The 25,199-nt window shown below is 36.7% G+C and overlaps 1 protein-coding gene across 1 annotated transcript in view; it reads left to right on the top strand.

The window, feature by feature from the left end:
- LOC108974143 (protein Skeletor, isoforms B/C) overlaps nt 1–25,199 on the top strand; it is a 72,933-nt gene that overhangs the window by 20,740 nt on the left and 26,994 nt on the right. The window contains exons 2-3 of the mRNA XM_018941820.1: nt 15,183–15,259; nt 16,933–17,084. Coding sequence (XP_018797365.1) covers nt 15,183–15,259; nt 16,933–17,084 — 229 coding nt within the window. The remainder of the gene's footprint in view (nt 1–15,182; nt 15,260–16,932; nt 17,085–25,199) is intronic.

The raw sequence follows: 25,199 nt of genomic DNA, 5'->3' as shown, positions 1-25,199 counted from the left end.
TAAGACAGCATTATCCTTAAAATACAAACACACACACACACTCACCACACATTGAACTAAAATATGTGGAAATTTATCACCACAGCTGACTTAACGCCTTTTCCTTGTACGCATTGGCACGCTCGTCCATTCACGCAATCATTTATTACAAATGACTTTTGACAATCGGAAAGTTTACGATTGCGCTCCGAGCTGGCTTTAAGCTCGCAATTCCCGTTTAACGCGCAGACGGTATAAAAAATGAGAGTTGAAGATTTGGCAACGGTAAAAAGCAAATCGAAACAGCAGCACACTTTAAGCGGTAAATCATATAGAATTGTGAAAGTGTGTGTGTGCGTGTGTGTCTTACGAATAATATTGCTTTCACTTGTCCAGCATCATTTAGGTGGGGCACGAATACACATACACATATATGTATAAATATATTTCCTCAGCGAAATCCGTTGACATATAACGAGAAATACTGTTATTACATACATCCATACATATGAACCACCATAACGGCAACGGCGCTGTTGCGGATCCTTTCGCCGCAGCGGTTTGTCGCTTCGCCCTTTTTATGCAACGCTTCGGTTGCCACCTCATTTCCTTTCCACATCGTTACGCTCTTTACGTGCTTTGACACAATCGACAATTCTGCTTTCACTACCACATACCAATATACATATATATATATGTTTGCGTTTATGTGTGTGCGCACGTTATTTTGGTTCACTTCAGGTTAAAGTCATATCGTTAGCATTAACGCTTTTTGATTTTTATTGAGTCAGCTAAATTTTATTTGATTTACCTTCTACGGCATGCCTGTGCCACGAAGATATAAACGTACACACACTCACATGACCTGCAAGAAAATTTCATCTAGGGGAGGAAGTGAGTTCGCCGACTTTATTAGATGAAAATGAAGTTGAGTTGAATTGAGTCGCAATTCAGTGCGCATCCTTGGAGTTCATAGCGCAGGCAAACAAGCACATTCATACATATACATATATATATATGTGTTTATTGTGTTCAGCTTTCAATGCCTATACCTGTCTCTTATACACATCTAGATGTGTATAAGAGACAGGAATTGAGTCGCAATTCAGTGCGCATCCTTGGAGTTCATAGCGCAGGCAAACAAGCACATTCATACATATACATATATATATATGTGTTTATTGTGTTCAGCTTTCAATGCCTATACTGTCTTATTGCTCTGCATTCAACCGGAAACTATGAGTTTTTTTACCGGCACTTTAGTTTTTCCTGCCTGACACATTGACTTCATCGGCTTCCGTGTGTGCGTCCAACCGAGCAGCTGTCCAACCCAACGCCCGGGCGACGTTCCAGATGTGAATGATAAAATAAATTACTACGAGATTAGCGCGAATGTAATTATCATGTCTATTTGGGTGATGTGCGATAAGCAAATGCAGGGTTGCTAGAGCGCCGCTGGGTCTAATATCAGCGGTGCTGAACTTTTTTATATAAAAATTAATGATGCCGCAAACTTTTTACATTATTAGTAGATGAATAAGTAGGAAAATACTGTTAAATAAGCAGCAATTAATGCAAAAAAAATTCTTTTACTCTGCCGATATTGTTGGGGCTTGTATTTACCGATTGTTCGATTGCATTTATGACTTCATTAAGAGCTACACTTGTGGCCTCTAAGTGATGCTTTGTCCTGCTTACTTTAAACGTCTGTAAATGCTTTGTATGGCAGCTAAGAGGGAAGTTTGAGAGTTCAGTGACTTTCCGGATCTGTTTTTCATATATAGCGGTATTATGTGAGACTAATTTTTGCTGCAATGTCTTTTCTTCTAAAATCAATCCGTCTTTTCTCCAGCGAGTATCTTCTCATCAACCGCAAATTACATAACTCTGCAAACATTTTTTAGATTATTTGGAGAAAATTTTGCCACCATCATAATATGGAAGAGATGTGTTTATGTTCTAATTCTTTTAAGGTTTCTTATTGTTCGAGCTTATGCCTAGGCTGGTCTGGTAGGCTCGTGAGCCTCACATAAGGTTTTGTCGTTAGCGATAAAGTAATCAGTTGCTTTGCTTTCTCTTAACTTTCTGCAATATTACGTTGGTGTCTTTTATAAGGGTCGCATGTCTTTCATAGAGGTTAAAATGGAGAATGTTTATTATCACTCGAAAGAACAATCTTTGGCATTTTGTTTTTGAAGAATATCTCTTCCAAAAGTTGGTCGCGGCATGGAAGAGATAATCCAAAAGTTGGTCGCGGCTACGTCTCAGATGGTTCATCCGTTGAGTACAATTTTCGATGACTCATTCGAGCTTTTTGACTGGTAACTGACATGCGTGATGTTTTGCTAAAAGGCCTGAATCAAGGTAGGATCTGCTCATCGAAGTGTTCTCTCAACAACTTCGTAGATTGCTGGGATGTGTGGGAAATTTTGGTGAAATCAGAAGTCGGTGAGTTGACAATTCCATTCTTACCGGCATCATTTTTCCACCACCACACAAACCCCCACACAAACCACACCGAACCGCTGTTTTTTCTTCAAGAAATTCACTTCTATTTCTGACCATTAATGGGCCTCATCGGTGAACAAAATTTGGCTCGAAAACCTCATTTGAAACTTGTGTTTGGTTAAACATCTAGTGAGGTGATTATTTTGAGCGCGTACCAGCTTTATGTTTTTATTTATCAAGCTCAAGTCAACAAGAATAAAACATGATAAAAACTGCAAAAGGCTTAAAAATTTTGGTCAAAAATTAACTATCTTCTTCAACCGGCCTCATAGTATGTACATTTGTAGAAACAGAATGCCAAATAAAGAAATAGTAAGATGACATTTCTTGCTTCACATGCAATTTTATTTTCTTGACATATTTTTCTTCGGTTGCTATAGTACCTTTCTTTTCTCACATTCGGGTTCTCTCCTCCTCCTCCAATTTCCCAGCCGATTTATGTGCTTTTTGTTTTGCACCGAGCAACAGCTTCTTTCATTCATTCAATTTGCGCTTCATTTAGATTAATATCATCATTGCCAAACCTAATCAACATGTGCGCCGTGCTCTCGCAAAGTGATGAGGGAGTCTTCGAACGCAAACAGCATTTCTGGTATTGGCAAAACAATTGGTACTGAATCGAAGATGAAAGTACTAAATAAGATTAAGTGATTAGGAAGACAATGGCACAACGAGAAGGTGGGGATTTTATTGAGAATTTCGGAAGGGGATTTGTCAACGCATTCGGGGGTTGAATTTGGTTTTTATGGTATAATAAAAACTGTGGAATCATTGCGAATGTTGGAAAAGGCTAAGGCTTACGGTGAAGTTTTATCAAAAACACAAGCCTGCGAGACATTTCTCGTTCTGTATGACCCACGACCTCTTGAACTTATGAAAATATTAAAAAAAAGGTGAAAGATATGGTGCTTGTAGTGTTAGAAAGATGGTAAGAGAGCTCGATATCTCTGGCGAATTCTTGCTCAAATCGTTCCCAAAAAGCTGAATTATTTTCAAAAAGAGTAATGCAAACAGGTCTCTCTGGACTTGTTTGATCGCGTGAATCCCGATCCGAAATTGAAGGAGGTCATTATATAATAACTGCCGTTGAGAAGTGTATTTATGAGTTTCACATGTAAGGATGATTTCACAAAATTCGGTGAAAGAGCTGAAGGCCATCCCAAAAAGTTCTCATTAATAGCGTTTCGATGACTGGAAAATCGTTGGCATAAGTGCATTACATTTCGTGGAGATTACTTTAAATATTGATGAATAGTAATAATATAAATATAAAATAAATATTTTTGCGTTCTTTTACGTCTTTTGCGGGTACCTTTTTGTAAAGCATAAAATCATTAAGAGTTATTGGAGTTTTCAGAAACGAGATTTCGTCACTTAAGCATTCAAAGACTTAAGATTCCAATATAATTCTAGTTGTTCTCTTAATGAAGGGACGTTATCATGGTTTAATTATAGAGAACATCAGTACAGCTTGAGGCTTTTTGGAGCATTATTTCACTCTAAACAACATTATGACCAGTACATATTTAGTTGGGGTATGATCATATTTTCGGTTTCCTTTTAACCCTTTTCTGAAATTCTCAACCACTTTGTGTGAGGATCTTCTTATGCCGTTCCCACGACAGTCTGGCCAAGTACTGTCAACCCGGCAGAACTGTGCCGTTATAATGACAACAACAACATCAATATCAACAACAACAACAACAACAACAACACCAACAACACCAACAACAACAACAACACCAACAACACCAACAACAACAACAACAAAAACAACAACAACAACAACAACAACAACAAGAACAAGAAGAAATAATACTACTAACATCAATACATACTTACCTAGCGTAGAGGTTAACCGTGATCATGAAGGCGACTCCTCCGGAGTGAGACCTGATCATTGCACTACGATGGGGTGACATCTGCGATTATTCTTAACGTGAATAGTTCGTGCGTGTATTTTTTGGTAGCCGGAAATTTCGTTCGCGCCGTCCCGACGTTTTTAAATACATTCAATGCTTAATATAGGAAAAATGTGAGTCGAGGGCAACGCCATTGTAGAAACTGGCATATCAGCGCAAAACTGCTGATAAAAAATGTACAGCCGTTTCTACATTAGTATATATATATGTAGAATGGTAAATGAGTTAATAAAATGTATGTGGAGGCGCTGATCAGCGCGAAGTGCTGAGTTGAACATACAGCTTTCATAAAAACTGAATGATCAGAATTAAGTTTTTTTTATGGAAAAATTTGTTATTTGAAGAGATATTTTCATAAAATTTGGCATGTAAAAATATTCCAAACGAAGGCATATTATCTGAAGAAATTATTCAGTTCGGATTACTATACCATATAGCTGCCATTCAAACTGACCGATTAAAATCAAGTTCTTGTATGGGAACTTTTTTTATTTGTGAATGGTCTTATACTTGTAGATGAAGCCGAACTTAACGGTATATTGTATTACTTTGATTTTTTTTAAATATTTTTTTTTTTATAAATTTAAAAAAAAATTTTTTTTTGTTTTTAATACAAAATTTGTTTTTGTGTGTTTTTAATAAAAGTTTTATATTTTTATTTATTAATGTTTTTAATTTTTTGTGTTTAATACAAAATTTCTATTTGTTTCTTTTTAATAATTTTTTTGCAATTTAAAAAACTTTAAAGTTTTTTGTATTAATATTATTATTTTTGTATATTTTTTTTAGTTTTTATTATTATTATTATTTTTTTTTAATTTTTCCGTTCTTTGCTTCTTAATTTATTTTATTTTGTATATTTAATCTCAAACAAGTACTTTCTCTCACTTTTTTGTATCACTTTCTTTAATGCACTTCCAAAAGTCAGTTTGTTTGCTATGAAAGAACTCAATTATTTTTCCATCCATCAAAGCCTACCACTTACATACACACATACGTATGTACATACATATTTTATGCGAATCACTGTTAAATCAACAGAGTAGCATGAAAATACCGATTTAATGTCTACATTTGCCGGAGTGTAATCAAATAGTAGCACAAGTGCAAACACACACACATATACACATATACTTACAGGCACACTACCAGAAATACTTACCTTGTACTTATATAAAAGGGGAAGTTGAAGTTAAACAAACAACCAACCAAGTAGCAAAACGACGACGACTGTGCTAAAGGCGCACCAAAACAACAACAAAAAGAAAAATCTATACATAACCAATCCACAGAGTGATTGCAACGTTTTAGCAGATAACTTGTATATCAATACTCATCTGCGCATTTACATACATACAAGTATAGCATGTACAAATATACATTTAAACATATACATATGTATATATACTTAATAGAGCGAGTGTAAATATGTGAGGTAAATAGTCGTGAAAGCCCAAAATCCACCCTCTTCCGCTGGCGCTCAAGCCTATTGAGCACGAACGACACATACACACACATATATGAAGACTTCTAAGGATATTGGTGAACAACTATGAAGTTGTAAAAAGTGAAAATCTGGCAGCCGTAGAAGGGTAAAAAGCTTCGATGCTGCGACGCTGCAGAGCGACGGCTACAACAATGATGCTGCTGAAGGATAATGGCAAAACCATGGTTACCGGTAAATTATGTGAGATTATATTGTCTCCACGGGGATTATTAGCGAATATCATAAGCTGATAATACGATTAATTGAATGCGAGAGAAAAAGTGGAGTGCAATATCGCAGAAGGGCGGGGAAGAAAGGAGTACAAAGCGTGCAGATTTTAAAGCGATTTTTAAAAATTTCATACAGAAGTGAAGAATTGAAGCGGCACGATTATGAGAAGCGTGTTATGCCTAAAAGTATGCTTTTCAGATACATATTTATAATTTTTAAATAAAAGCTTGTAAGTTAAAACCATTTCCATGTTATTTGGTGAACATAAATAAATATCAGTTGCATTGTTATAGTAACTATCACTTGGAAAAGAATGTTTAATGAATTTGATATTTAATACCGTTACAAGGCTGCGCAGTACTCTTAGAAGTAAGTATATTGGTTTTTGTCTTGTCTCAACGAGTTTTTCTTTTCATTTTTTTGGTCTGTTCCTACAACAGTAATTACATCGATTGTGTCTCATAAACTATGCATACAAGAGTATGCTTAAGGCAACTGAATACGTATATCACTGCGCTGCTGTCAATCCAGGTATACCTGCATACCTTCATTTCTTTGATCTGAATTGACATTCCTTTTTCCTTTGCGCGTATCCTTTTGGCACGAATTCTCAACCACTTTGAGTAACGATCTTCTTAATAACTTTCATTTGAGCGCAGAAAAGCATACTTACCTGGCGCAGAGGTTAACCGTGATCATGAAGGCGGTTCCTCCGGAGCGAGACCTTGTCATTGCACTACGATTGGGTTGACCTCTGCGATTATTCCTAATGTGAATAGCTCGTGCGTGTAATTTTTGGTAGCCGGGAATGGCGTACGCGCCGTCCCGATATTATTGAATACATATTACAGCATCCGGCTAAAGTTACGTAGTTTTCTTGTTGAAGTGAAAAAGTAACTCTATCTCGAATGGGAACGGAAATACCGGCAATCCTCTTGTAGAACAATCAAATATCTCTGAAAATATAAAAACGAACAAAACTTCGAATATATTGCAACTGCGTCAATTGGCGATTCCAAGTGTACCACGTACTTCTCCACCTGGTCTTTCCAACGGAGCGGAGGTCTTCCTCATCTGGAGCTGTAGTCTCCATCGATTCCAACGACATGACCAGCCAGCGTAGCCATTGTCGTTTAATTCGCTAAACTATGTCAATGTCGTCGTATATATTGTACAGCTCATCGTTCCATCGATGGCGGCCTTCCCTGTTACCAATGCGCAGAGGACCTAAAATTTTCCACAGAACCCTTCATGAGAATTTGATGAGGGAGCTGTAGAGTTTGGTCTTTATACGACGAGATAGAACACTACTCCTCAATTTTGTACTCAGCCCGAAGTAGCACTTGCTGGCAAGAGTAAATCTGCGTTGGATTTCGAGTCGCACATATTGGCGCTGATGCTGGTTCCAAGATAAAATATCTACGACTTCAAAGTTATGACTGTCAACAGTGACGTGGGAGTCAATTCACGAGCACGGCTACTTTTGTTTGATGACAGGAGATATTTCATCTTGCATGGTTCGTTAATAGGCCTATTTGATTCGCTTCTTCGCTTAGCAGAGCTAACGCCGCAGTTGTTAAGGTCAATGATATCAATATAATCGGCATAGGCCAGCAGCTGTACACTCTTTTAGAAGATTGTACCTTCTCTATTCAGATCTGTAGCTCGAATTATTTTCTCCAGGAGTAAGTTGAAGGAGACACACGATTGTCTGAAACCTCGTTTGGTATTGGACGTTTCGGAGAAGTTCTCAGTGATGGGTTTTGCGGGGATACCAAGTTCAGGCATAGCGGCAGTTCCTTTTCGGCTTTCAAATCGATGAAGAGGTGGGGTGTGTCGATCTTCCTCTCACGGGTATTTTCCAAGATTTGGCATATGGCGAAAATCTGGTCAATTGGAAATTTTCCAGGTCTAAAACCACAGTGATAAGGTCCAATCAGTTTATTTTAGCGGTGGGCTTCAACCTTTCACACAGTATGCTCGTTAACACTTTATTTGCGATGATAAGGAGGTTTATCACAAGATACTTCTCGCAGATTGTGGGGTCTCCTTTTTTGTGGATTGGGCAGAGCACACTTAATTTTCAATAGTCGCACATGCTTTCGGCTGACCAAATTCTACAAAGAAGCTGATGCATGCATGGTGAATAGCTTTATTGTTCTTCAGACGAGTAACTGCTATTCGAACTTCTTTATGGTGGAGGCTTGAAAAATTTTTCTTACACTTCACAAATAGTCAATGTATGATGTTGATATATAAGACACATAAACTAGTGAATACTTTAGGTACAAACCACCATTAGATTCTTTCATTTTCTTTTTAAAAAATGCGAAAATCTAACACTTAGTTATTCTCATGTATTTTACACAGTGTTTAACAAAAGGATTTAAATTTAATGGAAGATTTAGAAACTACCTTCGTGTAAGAAAGTTCCACTTAACAATTAAACGAAGAATTTCAACTCTTATTTAACGATTGAACAGCTCAAAAAATGTACAAACCAACTAAAATGCATGCTTTCTAATAGAATCCAGCGCTAACAGCAATGCACTGAGAACACTAACTCAACCCCCCAAAAGGAAACCGAAATTGATCACCCGTCAAAGTTGGCGGTGTCTTTTCACATCATTTTTGTCATGTACTATATTTATATATGTACACACATATATATACAAGTTTTTTTAATGTTCGTATATATGTATGTGCGCAAGTATGTGTGTTGTGTCTTTAAATCTTCAATGCTCGTTCTCATCATTGTCATCGCTACGCTTGTTGTTATGGTTGTACGCTTTATTACTATTGCTTTTATGTCCCCACACCGCTTCACCGCTGTTGCTTTTGCTGTTGCTGTTGTTATTATAGCTTTTGCTACTCTTAATATCGCGCACACTTGTTTGTGCTCATGTTGCACTGGATAAATATCCTCGAGCACGAACGGCACGTACAGACACGTGTGTTGCCATCACATGCGTGTCCGTCCACACAAATCGAAACAGGCCTCGAAGTGTTTGAGCGCGGGTATGGGGTTGGAATAAGGGGAGCAGAGAGTGCGCTGCATGCAGTGAATGTGGTGAAGTGAAATGAAAGAAGGAAAGCGTCAACCGAACGACGAACCAAACTGAATCAACTCAATTGAGGCTGCGACACAGTGAGATTAATGTACGCATTAGTAGATTTAATGCATATTATAGCAATCGTCGTCCATGGAGGCAGTGCAGAATACATACATATATACATACACACACACACACACACACACATACTCGCACTTACACTCACATCAATGTACCTTTTTTATTTGAGTAGGTGTGTGTGTGTGTTTGGGTTTTTTTGCGAAATCGTAGGCTTGCTAGACACCGGTAAAAGCAACAGTGCACTCACCACAACAACCGTTATGTGAAAGCTTCTCGGCTTCACGGCGATTGAGACATTATTTGGGGAATACCTCAACGTCGGCATTGTGTGCAGCATCAGCATTTTGGCAGCGACTGTTGGCGGTGTTGTTCCGCATGCCACGTCGGACGTTATCGCCAAGTTTCGCTAACGGTATAACGGTATACCATCATTACCATTACCATCGACAGTGGCGCACAACTAAACATGAAAGCAAAGTTGCACGTACGCATGTGTGTATGTAAATTCATGTAAATGTATGTGTGTGGGTGAGCAATCCTTGAGTCGTATCGAATCGAAACATGCTCGTACAAATAATACGAAACATTTGCAATTCTTAAAAGCTGCTCTTATTGTATTCATATTTTGTTACGGTTGTTCATTTTACTTTACTTTAAAGTAGTTTTTGATGCCCATTTCAAATGCATGAACACATAAATAAATGCGAACATAAACAAACATATGTACGTACATATGTATATACCGTTATATGAGGCTTTTATGAATAGAACTTCACCCACAAGTCGCTTAGCAGTATTTTCAATGAATGCCTAATATTTTTATACAAATTCCGTGCATTCAGTTTTTAATGTTCTGTCAATCTTGCGAAAGCTTTAAGCTTTCCAATAACTTATTTTTCAGATTCTTAAAGCGAGATTAGTCCTTTAAACTGTAACTCTACATTGTAATAACTTTTCCTTACTTATTCGCCTGTTTCGTGCTATCCAATCCAATTTTATCCATACTGATAAAAAAAATCAAAATCAAATAGGCTCTTTTTGAATATTTGTTGTTGTTGTTATAACGGGTACCTAAACCTAGATAAGTTGTCATCGACGTCTTCCAACGGTATGCCCAGGAAGCGTGCTATTTCGACGCGGTCGGACCAACAGGAGAACGATGTCAGATGTGTAGGAGGGGTCTACTTGCACACTGAACTGTTTTTGATATGTCTGGATCTATTGTGGATAATTGGGAGTTTAATCTGTTACATTATCTAGAACGAAGCTGTGCAAGGGTCACTCTCGTTTCTCGCGGCAACTCGCGGACTCTTTGAATTGAAAGTGTTAATGGCTCCACTGTGAATGACGGTTAGTGTATGTCTGAAGTTTCTTGCATCCGAAGTCTGGTCGGCGTATTATTTTGTGTCGTGAACGTACTTGAGGATGGACCTCTATATGCATCTAGTTGGCGGTTCCGCTACAAGCAAGTGGCTGCACGAATGATTTCTGCGAAAGCACTACAGCAGAAATTGCTTTTAAAGTAGTTCTTTATGCTCTTTAACTGGCAGCACACGGTTATCACTATGCAGGTGTTGATGGGAGACATCAAGAGGCATCCTACCGTAGTCCGGAGTGCAGTATTCAGACATGTTTGCAGCTTCCTGGTCTGCGTTTCACTGCATCCAGGCGGTCATATTGATGTGGCGTAGTTTAGGACCGGCCGGCCGATTACCTAGTATGTTGTCAACAACGTTTCCTTCTCTTTTCCTCATGTCCGCTCGTTGGTCGGATGAGGATTTGGTAGAAACTCTGTACTTTGGCGATATTCGCGGTCGTTTGAGGAGTGAAGGAACAAAAGGCTGTCGAAATTCACACCCTAAATCTTAGGGTTCGGAACCCAACGCCATCGACTGCAATATTAAGGTCAAGTTTGTACTTCTTTGTCCAGTTTATGAATATGATCGCGGTGGATTTTTTGGGTGAGAGACTTTTTCGACTAATTTTAAGCAACCTCGAAACTCGAGAGACCTGCATTCCTTTGGAATGATGAGGTGGAGAAGGACCAGGCTGCACTTGGTATCTCGAATTGTTGCCAAATAAAGAAAAGAAGAAATGACTACGGCGCTGTTGTTAACTACGATATAACCGCGAAAGTGGTGTCTCCGCCAGTAAAGAAGAGGAGTCAAAAAATGTAAACCACATTGATTTTAAGTCGAATTTTTTCTTTCATTTACGATTATTATGTTAGATATTTATTTCTTATTAGAATGTAAGTGATTTCAAACATACATATGTATATATTCGTTATATTATATATAAGTCAAGTGTTATTTTATGGCTTTGAGTGTCTTGCCATAATAGTCTCACCGTCTATTTCGAAAGAGCGGCACCTCAACCCGCTTTAAAGGCTTTAAGTGTGAACTGGCCTTAATCAATATATGCCAAACATTATTTGACGCGTAGTTGAAGTTTCTAGACTTTTTGAAATTATTATTTGATGGAATTTTTTAGGAAAATCATGTTGCCTGTCAAATGGTCCACAATTGACGTTGATGATCATGCATTTATTTGCGGCTTAGTTGCGAATAGAAATAGAAAAGTAGAAATATGACATTGAAGATTTATTTGCCATAAATATTGACACACGCACATGAATTGAATTGTAGTTGTTTTGATTTTGCAAGTCACGTTGCTGCCAAGAAAGCATTAAAATTCAATTCGTTTTTTCGAGTAAAAAAATTTAGTTTTGCGTCGCACTTTTGTCAGCGGCTCTAATGAGAAATTCACAGAAAAGATCATTTGAATTACTTGCTAATGACCATTCATAATATTATATATGTATGTATGCATGTTTGGTTGAAAAATAATTTGATGATTGAAATATTATTATTTTTTTTCAACTTACAATAATTCAAACAGACATGCTTATAATTTCGTCTCATCTTTAATTACTTGTTGAATCACGCAGTTTTTTAGCGAACTCAGATGTGATTAAATGTGTGTACAGGGTACAGGGTGCATTATGCTTTTTTTTTGTGTAACTGAACATTGAATAATTTTGAAATTTATCAACCGTCCAGATTGGTTAGGCATGCTTTTGTTACCTCAACTCACAATAAGTCTATGTAATAATGATGTATTGGTTTCAACAAGCTATTTTACGAATCAAATTATTTTATGTGTGTAATAAAGTATTTTTGAACATCTTTTCGTATTTCTAATCAAACTCCAACTTATTTTTTTATATTTTTATGAACTTTAATTAACGAAATATGTAACATTTTGGTCGATGACTTTATGCCACTTTTCCGCTGGAGTCATTATTCCATCAGTGTAAAATTTTTCTGGTTTCTCGGCGAAAAACTGCGACAAGTAATTTTCACAGGCTTCTCTTTAAGCCAACTTTATCCCATTAAGCGAGTTCTGCATTGACCGAAACAAATGGTAGTCCGATTGTGTCAGGTCAGGGCTATATTGTGGATACATCAAAACTTCCCAGTCAAGCTCTCCTCTCCAAAGATGTGTGTGGTCTAGCGTTGTCCTGATAGAAGACGAAGTCCTTTCTATTGATCAATTCTGACCGTTTTTTTTCGATTCCTTGCTTAAATCTTATCACTTCTTGACAGTAAAATGTAGAATCAATCGTTCGGCCAGACTGGAGCAGCTCACAGGGATGATTCCCGTCCAGTCCCACCAAACACGAGCCATTGTTGTGCTAAACGAACTAATACAGCTTCGTCTCCGTAAATTTCATAAATTTCATTGGTGACTTGTGTAGCATTCTTCCCTTTTTATAAAAAAATTTCAAAATAAAGCGAATTTATTCATTATTTTCAATAATTTTTGAACAGTTGTAACTTTTTCCAATTTCCCCGAATTTTATTGTTGTTTGATTAAATGGAGCTTAAAATCTCACCTCACAATGTGATTGGTAGGATTGAAGATATGACTACAACGACATCTCTAGACAAAATACGAAAATACTTTTTCGACTACCTAGTAAAAACAGTTACATTTTTCATTTTTTGGATATCAATATAAATCACATCGCACCCTGTTTAATTTCAAATAACTTTTTTCGAGTCTTTTTTGTACAAGTCTCCACTATGTAGAGATTCTATTATTCTTTTTCTACATAGATAAATTAGTATGCTTTTCTATATACATATACATATAGTATATGTGTATATGAACAAGTGGACGTATACATATATAATGATATTCATATAATTTGAAACTAATTATGCAGTTGAGATAGATGCATAATAAATTATGGCATATTCTAATTTATGTAAGTATGGTTTACGAGTTAATTGAATTGCTCACGTTAATTCTCCTGGAAACTGTTACACACGAGCACGAGTGCTCACACGTTGTCAATTAACGAAATGTTTGCAATATTTTCTGAGAAAAAAAAAACTATAACACAAATTTTTCTAAGGAAATTTCACTTCATTAAAAGAGCATTAAAATTGCAGTTGAAGGCAAACGGCGCAGCCAAACGCAAAGGAATGGAATTATCACAAGCTATTGTGTTGGGATTTTCATTTACCCATTGAAAATGTGCACATGCTCATATGTGGAGGTGCCTTCGCGTCTAACAGGTGCAGCGGTGCACAGTGGAGCAATTACTTTGAACATTTTTTTTATATCAATTTTACTTTTTTATAGAAAACTTCTCTGGCGGTGAATATTTATATACAATATGGAGGATATAACGGTATCATGTTAGAATGTTTTGATTTTTACTGTATGAGGAGCATTTGGCAAGTTTTTGATGATTGAGTCATACATTCTTCGATCTGGAGTCCGTGTCAAATTTTGTAAAGATATCTTGTCACAAAAACTTCAAATTTAATGGGGAATGTTTATTATCTTTCAAACGAAAATTTTTAGGAACATCTTTTTGGAGATCAACTCTTTCAAATGTTGGCCGCGGCTACGTCTCAGACGTTGCATCCGTTGACACGCGTGATGTTTTACTCCAAGACCTGAATCAAAGCGGGATTTCCCATATAGACTTTAGACTTTACATATCCCCACAGACAAAAGTTGAATAGTGTGATATGACACGATCTTGGAGGCCAATAGATCGGGCGAAAACCGAAGTGTTCTCTCAATAAATCTATTGATTGATCCGATGTGTTGGAAGTGGCAGGCCTCAAATAGTATGTTGACGGTTATATTCTAACCGGCATTATTTTTGAAGAAATATAGGCTGATGACCCGATCGGCTCACAAACCACCCACAACTGTTTTTTTTTTTTTTTTTTCAGGATGAAATGGCAGCTTTTGATTCTCCTCAGGTTTCTGAAAAAAATTTGGCTCGGAAATGTCAGATCATTTTGGAACTGTTCATGAGCTCATAGATCGACATTTTTGTTTTTTTATATTTAAAAAATTACAAATAAAAATTAATTAAAAAATATTAAGAGATACTGCGCAAAATACCACACTGTGCATTTAATGAGCCTTTCGTAGCATTCAAATGCATATGTAAGTTGATTTTGCTGAGACAATAGGCGAATTTAATTCCCAAAGTATGTAAAACAAAGAAAATAGCAAAAGTTTATAGCGAAACTTTGTGAGATTAGTTTGTACAGTGGCTGCGCAAGATTTAATTTTATTTTGTTTTAACATCTTATTGTTGTTGTTGTTCTGTTATTGCAAAGCTTTTTCTATACAACTGATGTTTATTTATTATGTTTGTTGTTCTCAACTTTCTTACTTACCTTCGTTTCACTTTTAATCACAAAATGCCTGCATTGTCTTCAAGCTGTCTTCACAGTTACTTAGAAAATAAGACTATACTAAGTACATGCTGAGTATATTGCGCTGTGTGAATGGAGAATTATGTGCTACTTAAAGAGATAGCGAAGAGCTCTTCAAATAAATTGATTGATTTTTTTTTATTAAAACAAACTATTTCTTTGATTACAGCTTCAGGGCGCGCACCACCAGAGCCCTACTACGGTCGCTACATCGGAGAATTCACAAATTTTGCGCACGGCATAAAGGTGAGTTCACACTTATATTTTGTTATTTACTTTAAATATAATAGTTGGTATTATGGTAGATAATGTAGGATATTCCAATATAAAATGATGAATCTAAAAATTATTATTGTGTCTTTAGAAAATAACTGGATTAAGATAGCTCAAATAGGTAATCTTCGTCGCCACCATTCTTCAGCAGAGTTTCTAGGTTTCCGCAAGAACATTGGATACCGGCTATATCAATATTTATAAACCGATTAGTTTTCTCTACAATAAAACCATTGACGTTTACATTTTTTGTCTAGCCCACTACATAAGGGATGGTCCAACATTGCAAATATTTGTTTTTTGTATCTTACCTGCAATCGTATGAGTATCCCTTTTCATTGAGCACTAAGCCCACACATATCCTTCTTACAGTAATTCTCAACCACTTTCTACAACATTCAGCTGAAATACTTTCGTTTGAGCGACGAAAGGCATACTTACCTGGCGTAGAGGTTATCCGTGATCATGAAGGCGGTTCCTTCGGAGCGAGACTTGATCATTGCACTTCGATTGGGTTGACCTCTGCGATTATTCCTAATGTGAATAACTCGTGCGTGTAATTTTTGGTAGCCGGGAATGGCGTACGCGCCGTCCCGACGTTAATAAATATATTCAGAGAATATTCTAAAGGTAGAGGAGCTAAGAATTGGTCGGGTATGTGTGCAGGTAAATTGGCTGAGGACAGCTTGTAGATCATTTCGTCATAGAACTTCGCTTTGATGCGGATTGTGGCTAGACGTTCATCTACCGGGCTGAACGCTAGGACTCGGCGACGAAGTTTTCATCCCACACCGAATATGTACTCCTTTATATATTCACAGTAGTAAATGCCACTCGTCTCAGTTCTTGCCTCGTCCATCGCATTTCTTGAAAGGCGGTGATGACAGATATTACTTAACCAGCTGCGCAACGGCACCTTTCCAAGTAAGCGGCATGACATTCTAAGCGCATTATCCTCAATGCGTGTGCCATATTCGTTATCAAGAGGGGGTTTCTCTTCCGAGGCTGATAATTTTTCAGTAAGGGCGTTTTTTACGTGGCGAGTCCCAAACCCAGCGCACAACCCTTAGGAGGGATAGTTCGCCTTCTCACTTTAGCTCGCCTTTAAACGGATGTTTTCTCGGCTACCCCGAGGCTGCTTCATCTAAGACCGGAAGTCGTGAGCTGCTTGAGCCAGATGTAAAATAATCGTTTCTAGCCACTCCCAAGTGATTGGCGCTCAGCGAACTTTCCTCACTTCCGTGAACTTGTACATATGGCTCCATCCTCCAAACTACATGAGTAAAAATAGGTAATGTAGGTAAAAATTCACGATGAGTAATCAATTCGGATTACTTTCCAAATATTAACAAATTTGTTCAACAAACTTAACTGCATTAAAAATAGGTTATATTTTCGAAGTTTGTATAACAAAAATAATCTACCAAGGTAAACATTGATTTTTTGTATAAAAATAAAGTATTCATTTCCACATAGCCTATCGAGAGTTTACTTAGATATATGATACATATACCTACATATATTTTTGCACATATCGACTTCATCAAATTTTTTTTATGCGTATAAACGGTGCAGCTATGTCAGTATGTACTTGCATATACATATATAAATACAACTCTGTAATATCACTTTATTATCTCCCGCAGGGCTCCATTTATGCCGTCGACGAATCTACGCTGTTCATCAAATCATTTGCATATGATGGCACGGGACCGGATGCATTCTTCTGGGTTGGTAAAACTCCACGTCCAAGTCCCGAAGGATACATCATACCATATCCAGAAGAGTATGCTGGCATGTAAGTACACTAGTGTGCATAAGAAAAGTATATACTTGCACATTTGAGCTGAAGGCTCTGTGCAGTTCGTATATATAGACATCTTATCTATAGGCATGGTTATGTAGTGAGGTTATATGTATATTTATATATTTTGGATTTATATACACTTATATATAATATTATATTTATATATCCACATTTATATACTCACAGTGGAATATGCTGAAATTTAGGCGTACTAAATCATTATTTGGACTCTAAAGTGCTGATGCTGCATGCTTGTTCTATAAATACATAATAACTCATCTAGAAGTAATCATGGATAAGTGTAGTTATGTACTAAATAGTATTATGGGGAAGTAATTAACAGTACTTTAAACCAAAAAAAATTTTCAGGATTTATACTACAATATTCATAATATGCATAAGTATTAGGAAGAATAAAAAAAAATCGAGTTTTTTCGTTGGGTGCTCTGAAAATAAGTTCCTAGGCTCCAAAAAGAAAGTCTCTCCAAGTATGAGTTCAGCGCCTTACGATTATCTATTTTATATCTGTTAGAAAAATTCAAATCTCGCCAAATCAAGTCACCAATAAAATGTGTGAAGTTTGCGGAGTTCATCATCAAACGATTTTGAATCATTTAAAAAATGATGGCTACAAAAAGAAACTCGATATTTGGTGACCACGTGAAATGTCTGGGAAAAGTTTAATGGACCGAATTAACATCTGCGATTCTTTGCTGAAACGAAATGAAATCGAACCATTTTTGAAGCGAATGTTAACAAGAGGCGAAAATTGGATCAAATACGACAATAATGTGCGAAAAAGATCATGGTCCAGCGTAGTGAAGCTCAGTGATTGGTGGGATTGAAAAGTAATCATCTACTATGAGCTTGGCTGGTAAGTTTTGATGCCTCGACCATATAGCAGTGACCTTCCACCATCGGACTACTCCTGTAATGGAGTAAAGTTGCTTAAACAGAAGCCTGTGAAAATTACTTGTCCCAGCTTTTCGCCGAGAAACCAGAAATGTTGTGCAGTGGTGAAAAAATGTCTCTAGCAGAAAAATTGTGAAAAGTGGTCGACCAAAATGCTATATATTTGATTTATTAAAGTTCATTATAATTATAAAAAAAAATAAGTTAAAGTTTGATTAAAAATACGAAACGATTTTTTCGACTATCCAATATTAATCCCAAAAAAAATTATTTAGTTGTTTTAAAGTTGTCAATACAACTGAATTGAGTTGCAAATTCATTTTTTCTCATATCTCTTACCAAAGCATGATATTTGATCTTACGAAATGTTTAGTTTTGGTTTTTAAACCAATTCCACTTCTAAAATTTCCGAAACTTGCTATTAAATTTCACTTGTGCGTTGGTACAAGTTTGGTCAGTTCATTTTACAGTCTTAAAAATTTTAGAAGCCAGGATATTTCATATATGAAAAATCTTTATGCTGCCATCATTGCTAGTCAACAAGACCAAAAAAAAAAAAAACAAAAAAAAACACTGAGACCGTTACTTTCCTTTTACGTTGTTTTGTGGCCACAGAAGTTTTTCATCGCTTCAATAATATTCACCACGTATGCAGATATATGACTTTCCATGTTGTTGTATTTTTACTTGTAGGCAAATATTGTAATAAATACATCCATAGAAATCTAGGCGCAATTTTTCACTAAAACTATAAACTATAAATTTTTAAACTCTGAATTTTATGGCCACCTCTCATTTGATAAACTTTTACATACACCCAGTAATGTTACTAATACATGTGCACAAATGTGGGAGCGCGCTTATGTATGCGAAAAGTGGCATTAGTTTCGACAATGTAATGAATTACAAATGTCACTTGAAGGTTACTGCCAAAGGACTTTTCTATAGTTTTTTTTTTAACAACTAATGCCTAAGCGACCCTTTTCTTCAGCCATATGTTGTTGCTGTGGAAAATTAAGCTCTCCTTATCCGCGCTTATCTGCACTTGTCAGTTGCGCTCTGAATGGCGCATCCTTGGCAGGCGAAACGCGCATCGCTAACTACACTGCCTTGCCTTAATTTGTCGACGCTTGTCAGCGCTGACATTTCGCTAAGAAAACCAAAATGAGCGAACGTAAATGCACGAATGCAATGCGAAAACCTTACGGTGCTCAATCATACATATTGGCGTTTAGTAGTGGAACTGCATAGGTAGCGCTCCTGCCTGATTTTAGGTTAGGATGAAGTGCAATTGCCACGCTGCATCTTCGGCAATAGTTCGTCATTGCAAATACGAGGGTGCTTTGATATGTTTGAAAATTTAAAAATATTTCTGGGTGATTTTTATCATAAGGTTGGTTGGTTTTTGAAAAACTGTTGTCGGATGCTGTCTCGTTGACAATCTTTGAACGCTAAAATCCGTGTGTATTGTGGTTACTTAGACCCGAATGTTATGGATTTGAAAGGAGGTTAAGATTAGATTAGATGATTCTCCCCCGAAGAGGAGCCACTTCAACCATCCACTGACTTGTATTCCACGGCATTTAATACTAAGGTTTTCTGTTATTTTTCGGGATTAGAGAACAAAAAAAAAAAATATTTCTTTCTCCATATTCGCCTAGACACCGCTAACTCGGTTATAGCCGAGTCTACAACAGCGGGCCAGCCGTTTCTCTTTTCGCGAGGTGGCGCCAATTGGAGATTCCAAGTGCTGCCAGCTCCTTCTACACCTGGTCTTTCCAACGAAGTCCTCTGCTTACCCTGGCAGATACAGCTCATCGTTCCATCGACTGCGGTATTCGCCATTGCGCAAGGGACCACAAATCTTTCTCTTGAAAACTCATAACGCCGACTCATCAGATGTGTATCATCGGTGTACACCAATATTTGTACGCTCATTACTCTCCACAAGTAGATTGAAGCAGTCGCACGATAGGGAAATCTAGTTTGGCTAAAATGAATATTTTAAGTTACTGTAAACAACTTAACTAGCGCTCGTATGTCAAAACCTTCTGAGTTATATAACATCAAAACTGTCAAACTTTACTATAAAGTTGAGAGTTGCCGGTTGTAACACTAGTATTGTGAAAGAAATATTTTATGAAAATGTTATTTTGATGTTTTCCGTTAAATATAAGAGCCAGTTAAATATTTAAATTATTCTTTTGATTATAAAAACCCCTAATTCAACGAGCTACCCACGTAAATTCAAATAAATGTATATACAAGTATACTAATTACCGTTATAATATCTGAGTATGCATATTTGACTTTGCATCTCTTACTGTCGTAAAGGATAAAAGTGGATGAGGTCGGCTTTTGTGGTGAAAGTGGTAGAGTACAAAAACAAGACTTGACATTCAGCGGAATAAATACTCTCTAATTTCGTAGTTTAAATAAAATTTAGGTCTGAGAAGGTTAGCAAATATTATTTTTTTGTATGATTAAATAGATGATCACTACCTGTATGAAATTTCATTCGTTCAGTCAACACATTTACAGCATATTACGAGTATAATAGTAATAGTCCGGATAGTCGGTAAAAAAAAAACAACAGGTAAACTGTCCACCATTTCTATACTCTCTTTACAGTTTTCTTAAACCATTAACGACAGTTTTGTTATTCATACTTATCTGAGCCCCCAATTTCGACCACAAATATGGAATTCATCAACAATTAAAAGTCCGATATTCATCGAATTATTGTCTCGCGATGGAGTTTAAAAATTAGTAGAAGCGTTCTTTCCTTATTTTTCATCGAACTTCCAAATAAATTATTTTGGTTTTTTTCTCCGAATTTCAAAAGCAAAACAAAAAGCTGTAACCCTAGGGAAGGTATAGGGTATGCTTTTGAACAATCTATATATTTTGAACAAATATATGTATTTTAATAGCCTTAGAGAACTAACAACATGGCAGAATTTGACCGAATTCAAACCGAAATCTCTTCTGGCTATATATATTCTACTGATATCAGTCGACCACACCTGATAACGAACATTCGTCTTAACGTCTGAATTTTCTGACCTTGTTTTCTATGTCATATCAAGATTATGTTAGTAGAAGGGAGAATAGTATGTATACCATCCTCATTGTGTACCACTTTTTAAAGACGCTGTAGACATGGCAAAGTTCGGAGGTGTTCTTAACGAGCCGATATCATCTCTTAGCGAGTCTGTAGCTTTTTTCGGTTGATAAAAAAACAAGTTATTGAAAGTTTAGCGAACCAATGAGAAGGAAGTCCTTATTTTCAGATTATCGTTAGGACTTCTAAAATATTTACGCTAGTCATCCGGATTTCAACTTTTCTCGTCATCTTGCTTATTCATATATATTTTATATAACCCTATATATAACTCGTTTAGTTTTAAATGGTATATACAACGGTAAGTTGAACGAAAATATTATACTCTGTAGCAACATGTTGCAAGAGTATAAAAAGTAAATTCAATATCTTAACAAACGGCAGTTAAGTTTTCATTAGCAATTCAATTACGAATCTGTAACCGCCTTCAAAAACGTCTAATGACTATAACTAAGTCATAGCCAATTTCAAATTATGCTTTCCTTCGCTCCCACTACCACACTCCCGCTCTACTTTGGCAAATAATCAATTCCTGCACATCTTCCAATACATATAACACTACATATTAATATATTATTTATATCCTCTGCTATTTGTGTGACTATAGAATTCAATAAATTAGAAACTCATACTGAAATCATCAAATCAACACAACCACGCATGTCACCCCAACAACCAAACCGAAATCACAAAAAACGGGAAGAAAGTACAGACTAAAATAGGAAATCACCTCGAAACATTAACGGCCCACCTCAAACACCACGCTTTCGTCAACGCTTTAACAATGAACGACAGTGTCGGGGAGACATTGGTTAGGTAGCAGTGAGAGTGGGTGTGGGAGTGGGTAATGTACCTGAAAGCGTAAAAGCATGCAATTGTTGCCTCCGTTTGTTGCCACGCCACCAATCATTCCAAAGTAATGCGGCGTCGGTGGCGAAGTAACGTGATGTCGTGATGTGGGTGTTTTCCTGTCTAGCAGGCGTTGAACGTACCAACTAATAAAGCCTGACACGTGGCATCAACAATGAAACGCATTAAAGTCGATTACAATATGAAGTTCCTTAGTGGCATACATCCTGCATTCATTTTCCGCCTTTTTGTTGCTGTTTTCACATTTTTTAGTTAGATACGCTATCGACTCGTCGCCGACGTCACCATCGTTGGTATTTGGGCTTTTATGTATATGTCGGTGGCTTCGTTATCTTAGATGTTCTAAAATGCTTACATAAACATTGTTAACGAATATTCTAACTCAATCAGATTTTTGATATTTTTTTGGTGCCGCCAATTGTAGGCAAAAGTACTTTAATATACGTGTGTTTGTCTTTCTTTTGTGATCCGAAACCGAGAGTATGCCGGAGTATGGCTAGTTTCACGATGAGTGAAAACTCGGTTAGTGGTCGCCCATCTGATATGTTGACAATGCAAAAATAGACGAAGTCGGACAATAACTACGCCTACTTCCCATTTAGCACAATTTTAAATTCTATTTGATTATTTAATTTTCCAGTACGCAAGTCAGAAATTAATTAATATAAAGGGATAAAACTTATTATGACAATCCAGTTATAATAAGATGGGCATCTTATTGGAGAGAAACTGAAGAGAAATCTTCTAAACTTTGTTCTAATTTACAGAGCATTTTCGGTGGCCATTTCGCTCTGTGCACTAATAATTCCTTTAGATTATGACCAAAAATTTTGCAAATCCAACAAAAACTGTTCAAACCCCTGCATATGGAATATGTAGACTCCAGTATCTATAGTTGACTTTTGACCGAAAATATCGTTATCGGTGTGTATGGGATGACTCATTGAAATTCTGAGGGAATCCTTTCCTGATAATTGTAACTCTATGTATCATCGGATCAATATATGCCTGAGACCCCATGGAGCTATTATGAAGATTTGATCTAACCCCCATATAACTAATTCCAGGACTTCGAACTTTACTCTATATGATTGGTGATTGTATGTGAGCTACCTTAATTAAGTTCAGGGAAAATTTTTTTTTTTTTTGAATGGATTACGATCCTCTGGTTGACGTTTTACAACTTAAGGTTTTTTCCTGGCTTTGATTCTTCGAAGAATCTTCTTATTTAATATCTAAGTGTTTATTTGTAAGAAACGCAAATAATAGTTATATATTTTTGTAAGCATCGGCTGAAATTATTTTCAGCAGATCACTTTTAATGACGATGAAAAACCCATGAATTTACTGCCAATAATCATGTCGTTTACGATACATTAAGTCACGTAGACACCTCATGTTAGCCAAGTAGTGTCCCGAATTTATTGTGAATCACATCATGATAATCAAAGAAAGCGATAGCATCACATTGATTCTTGAACTACTCAGAGGTGTTTTTTTTTTTTTTTTGGGTTCGGACTTGATTTTGGGACACTCTTCAATGTCAGCTAAACTCACTGCAACAGATTTTTTTTATGGGGTTAAGGGGTGTACAAAATAAAATCCATAAATCTGACTGAATTGAAGCAGTCCGTTAAATCGACAATAGAGGGAATCCCAACTTCAATCCTTCAGGCCAAAAAGAATAATTTTCTAGTTAAGTGTCGCATATGTGTGGCAGAGCGGAGGCCATTTATGGTCCATTATTTTTAAAAATAATTAATTATATGTATAAATAAAATAAAATTTGATTCACAACAATTAATTGATTAAAAAAAATTTATTGCGGCTTGTTTTTGGAGCACGCCTGTTGTGGACACATAAAATATTCATATACATTTATATATACATATGTATATATGACCACTAGGAAATACGAAAATTTTTAGAGTGTCTGCTTCCGTTTTGAGTGTGTGTGTGTGAGAAATTCTCACCATTAAACGCCTGCAACTATGCAACATTTTGCTAGACACTCATTAAGTGTGACATACTCAAATGGTTTTGGCTTGGTTATGCGCTTGATTGCGCTCACATCTAAGCACAGACCCTCATGTCTTCCTTTTTCCTAGTACGCCAATCTTCACTCGCTACGGACATATGACTTTAAGTCATTTGTGTACGTATATATGAGGGAATTCATGAACGCAGACGCACCCACTCATACAAAATAGGCAAAATATGGTGCATGATTTCTATTGACAATTTTAAGTCAACAGCGAAGGCTTTGTACAAAATACTCTGGACTTCAGCCGCAAGCTATCCAATGGTAATTCGAAAGGCGGCAACTCAGTGCAGGGCATGCTAATGGCCGTCATAAAGTTTCCCTATAAATATCTTCTTCTTTTTTGTTCTTCTATCCCAACTTTCATTCAACTTTTTTCTTAGCATTTTTTCCCATTTTGAAAGCAATCATGTTTAATTATCTATGCTGACAATCAAAGCTTTTTTAGAGGCCTTCCGAACGCCCACACCAAAACGAAGTACGAGTCGTTTTCGAACTCGAAATTGCGCTTAGGACACAGCGTGAGTTTGTTTTGTTTTTGTGTTGCGGTTCGTCTACGCTTCGAATGCTTTTATTTTTACGCTACTTGGAGCTCAATCGAAATGAGCAAAATGCAAAATTCACAAAAAGACAAAACACAACCACGTGACAATGCATGCACTGAGCAGAAGTAATTAAATTAGAATTTTCAAAAGTATAAAGGAAGCGTGATTAACATGAGCCACACGCCGCGCTGCAGTCGCTTAGGTGTTGTGCGGCTCGCTGACAACTCGACGAACTGTTGCTCATCTGCATATACGTATACCCACTTATCTGAGTGTGTATGTGTGTGGCTGGGTGCAAATTTACGAGATGTGGTATATCCATTTCGATGTTTAATGCTGATTTATGCAGATTTCATTTGGCTGACACGCAGGGAGACTTTAAATACGAAATGAGTATTGCGTTTTGGACAGCGAGTGGGCGCACGCACATCGTTGGCCTTCAGCGGCGGGCGGAGTCGGACTTATAACAAAATTTAAATCATGCAAGAAGGGGGGAAAATGACTCTGTAACTTGTAAATAAAGACCTACCATTTATATTTATCCTTTGAATAGTTTAAGGAATCTTCATTACATTTCTCGAAAACAAGCGTTTCTAGAAAAAAATTGGTAGGTG

This window comes from Bactrocera latifrons, unplaced genomic scaffold, assembly GCF_001853355.1.
Source record: "Bactrocera latifrons isolate USDA-ARS-PBARC rearing strain unplaced genomic scaffold, ASM185335v1 scaffold_53, whole genome shotgun sequence".
Taxonomy (NCBI): Eukaryota; Metazoa; Arthropoda; class Insecta; order Diptera; family Tephritidae; genus Bactrocera; species Bactrocera latifrons.
The sequence above is the reverse complement of the archived record's forward strand: the minus strand, read 5'-3'. Positions and strand labels throughout refer to the sequence as shown.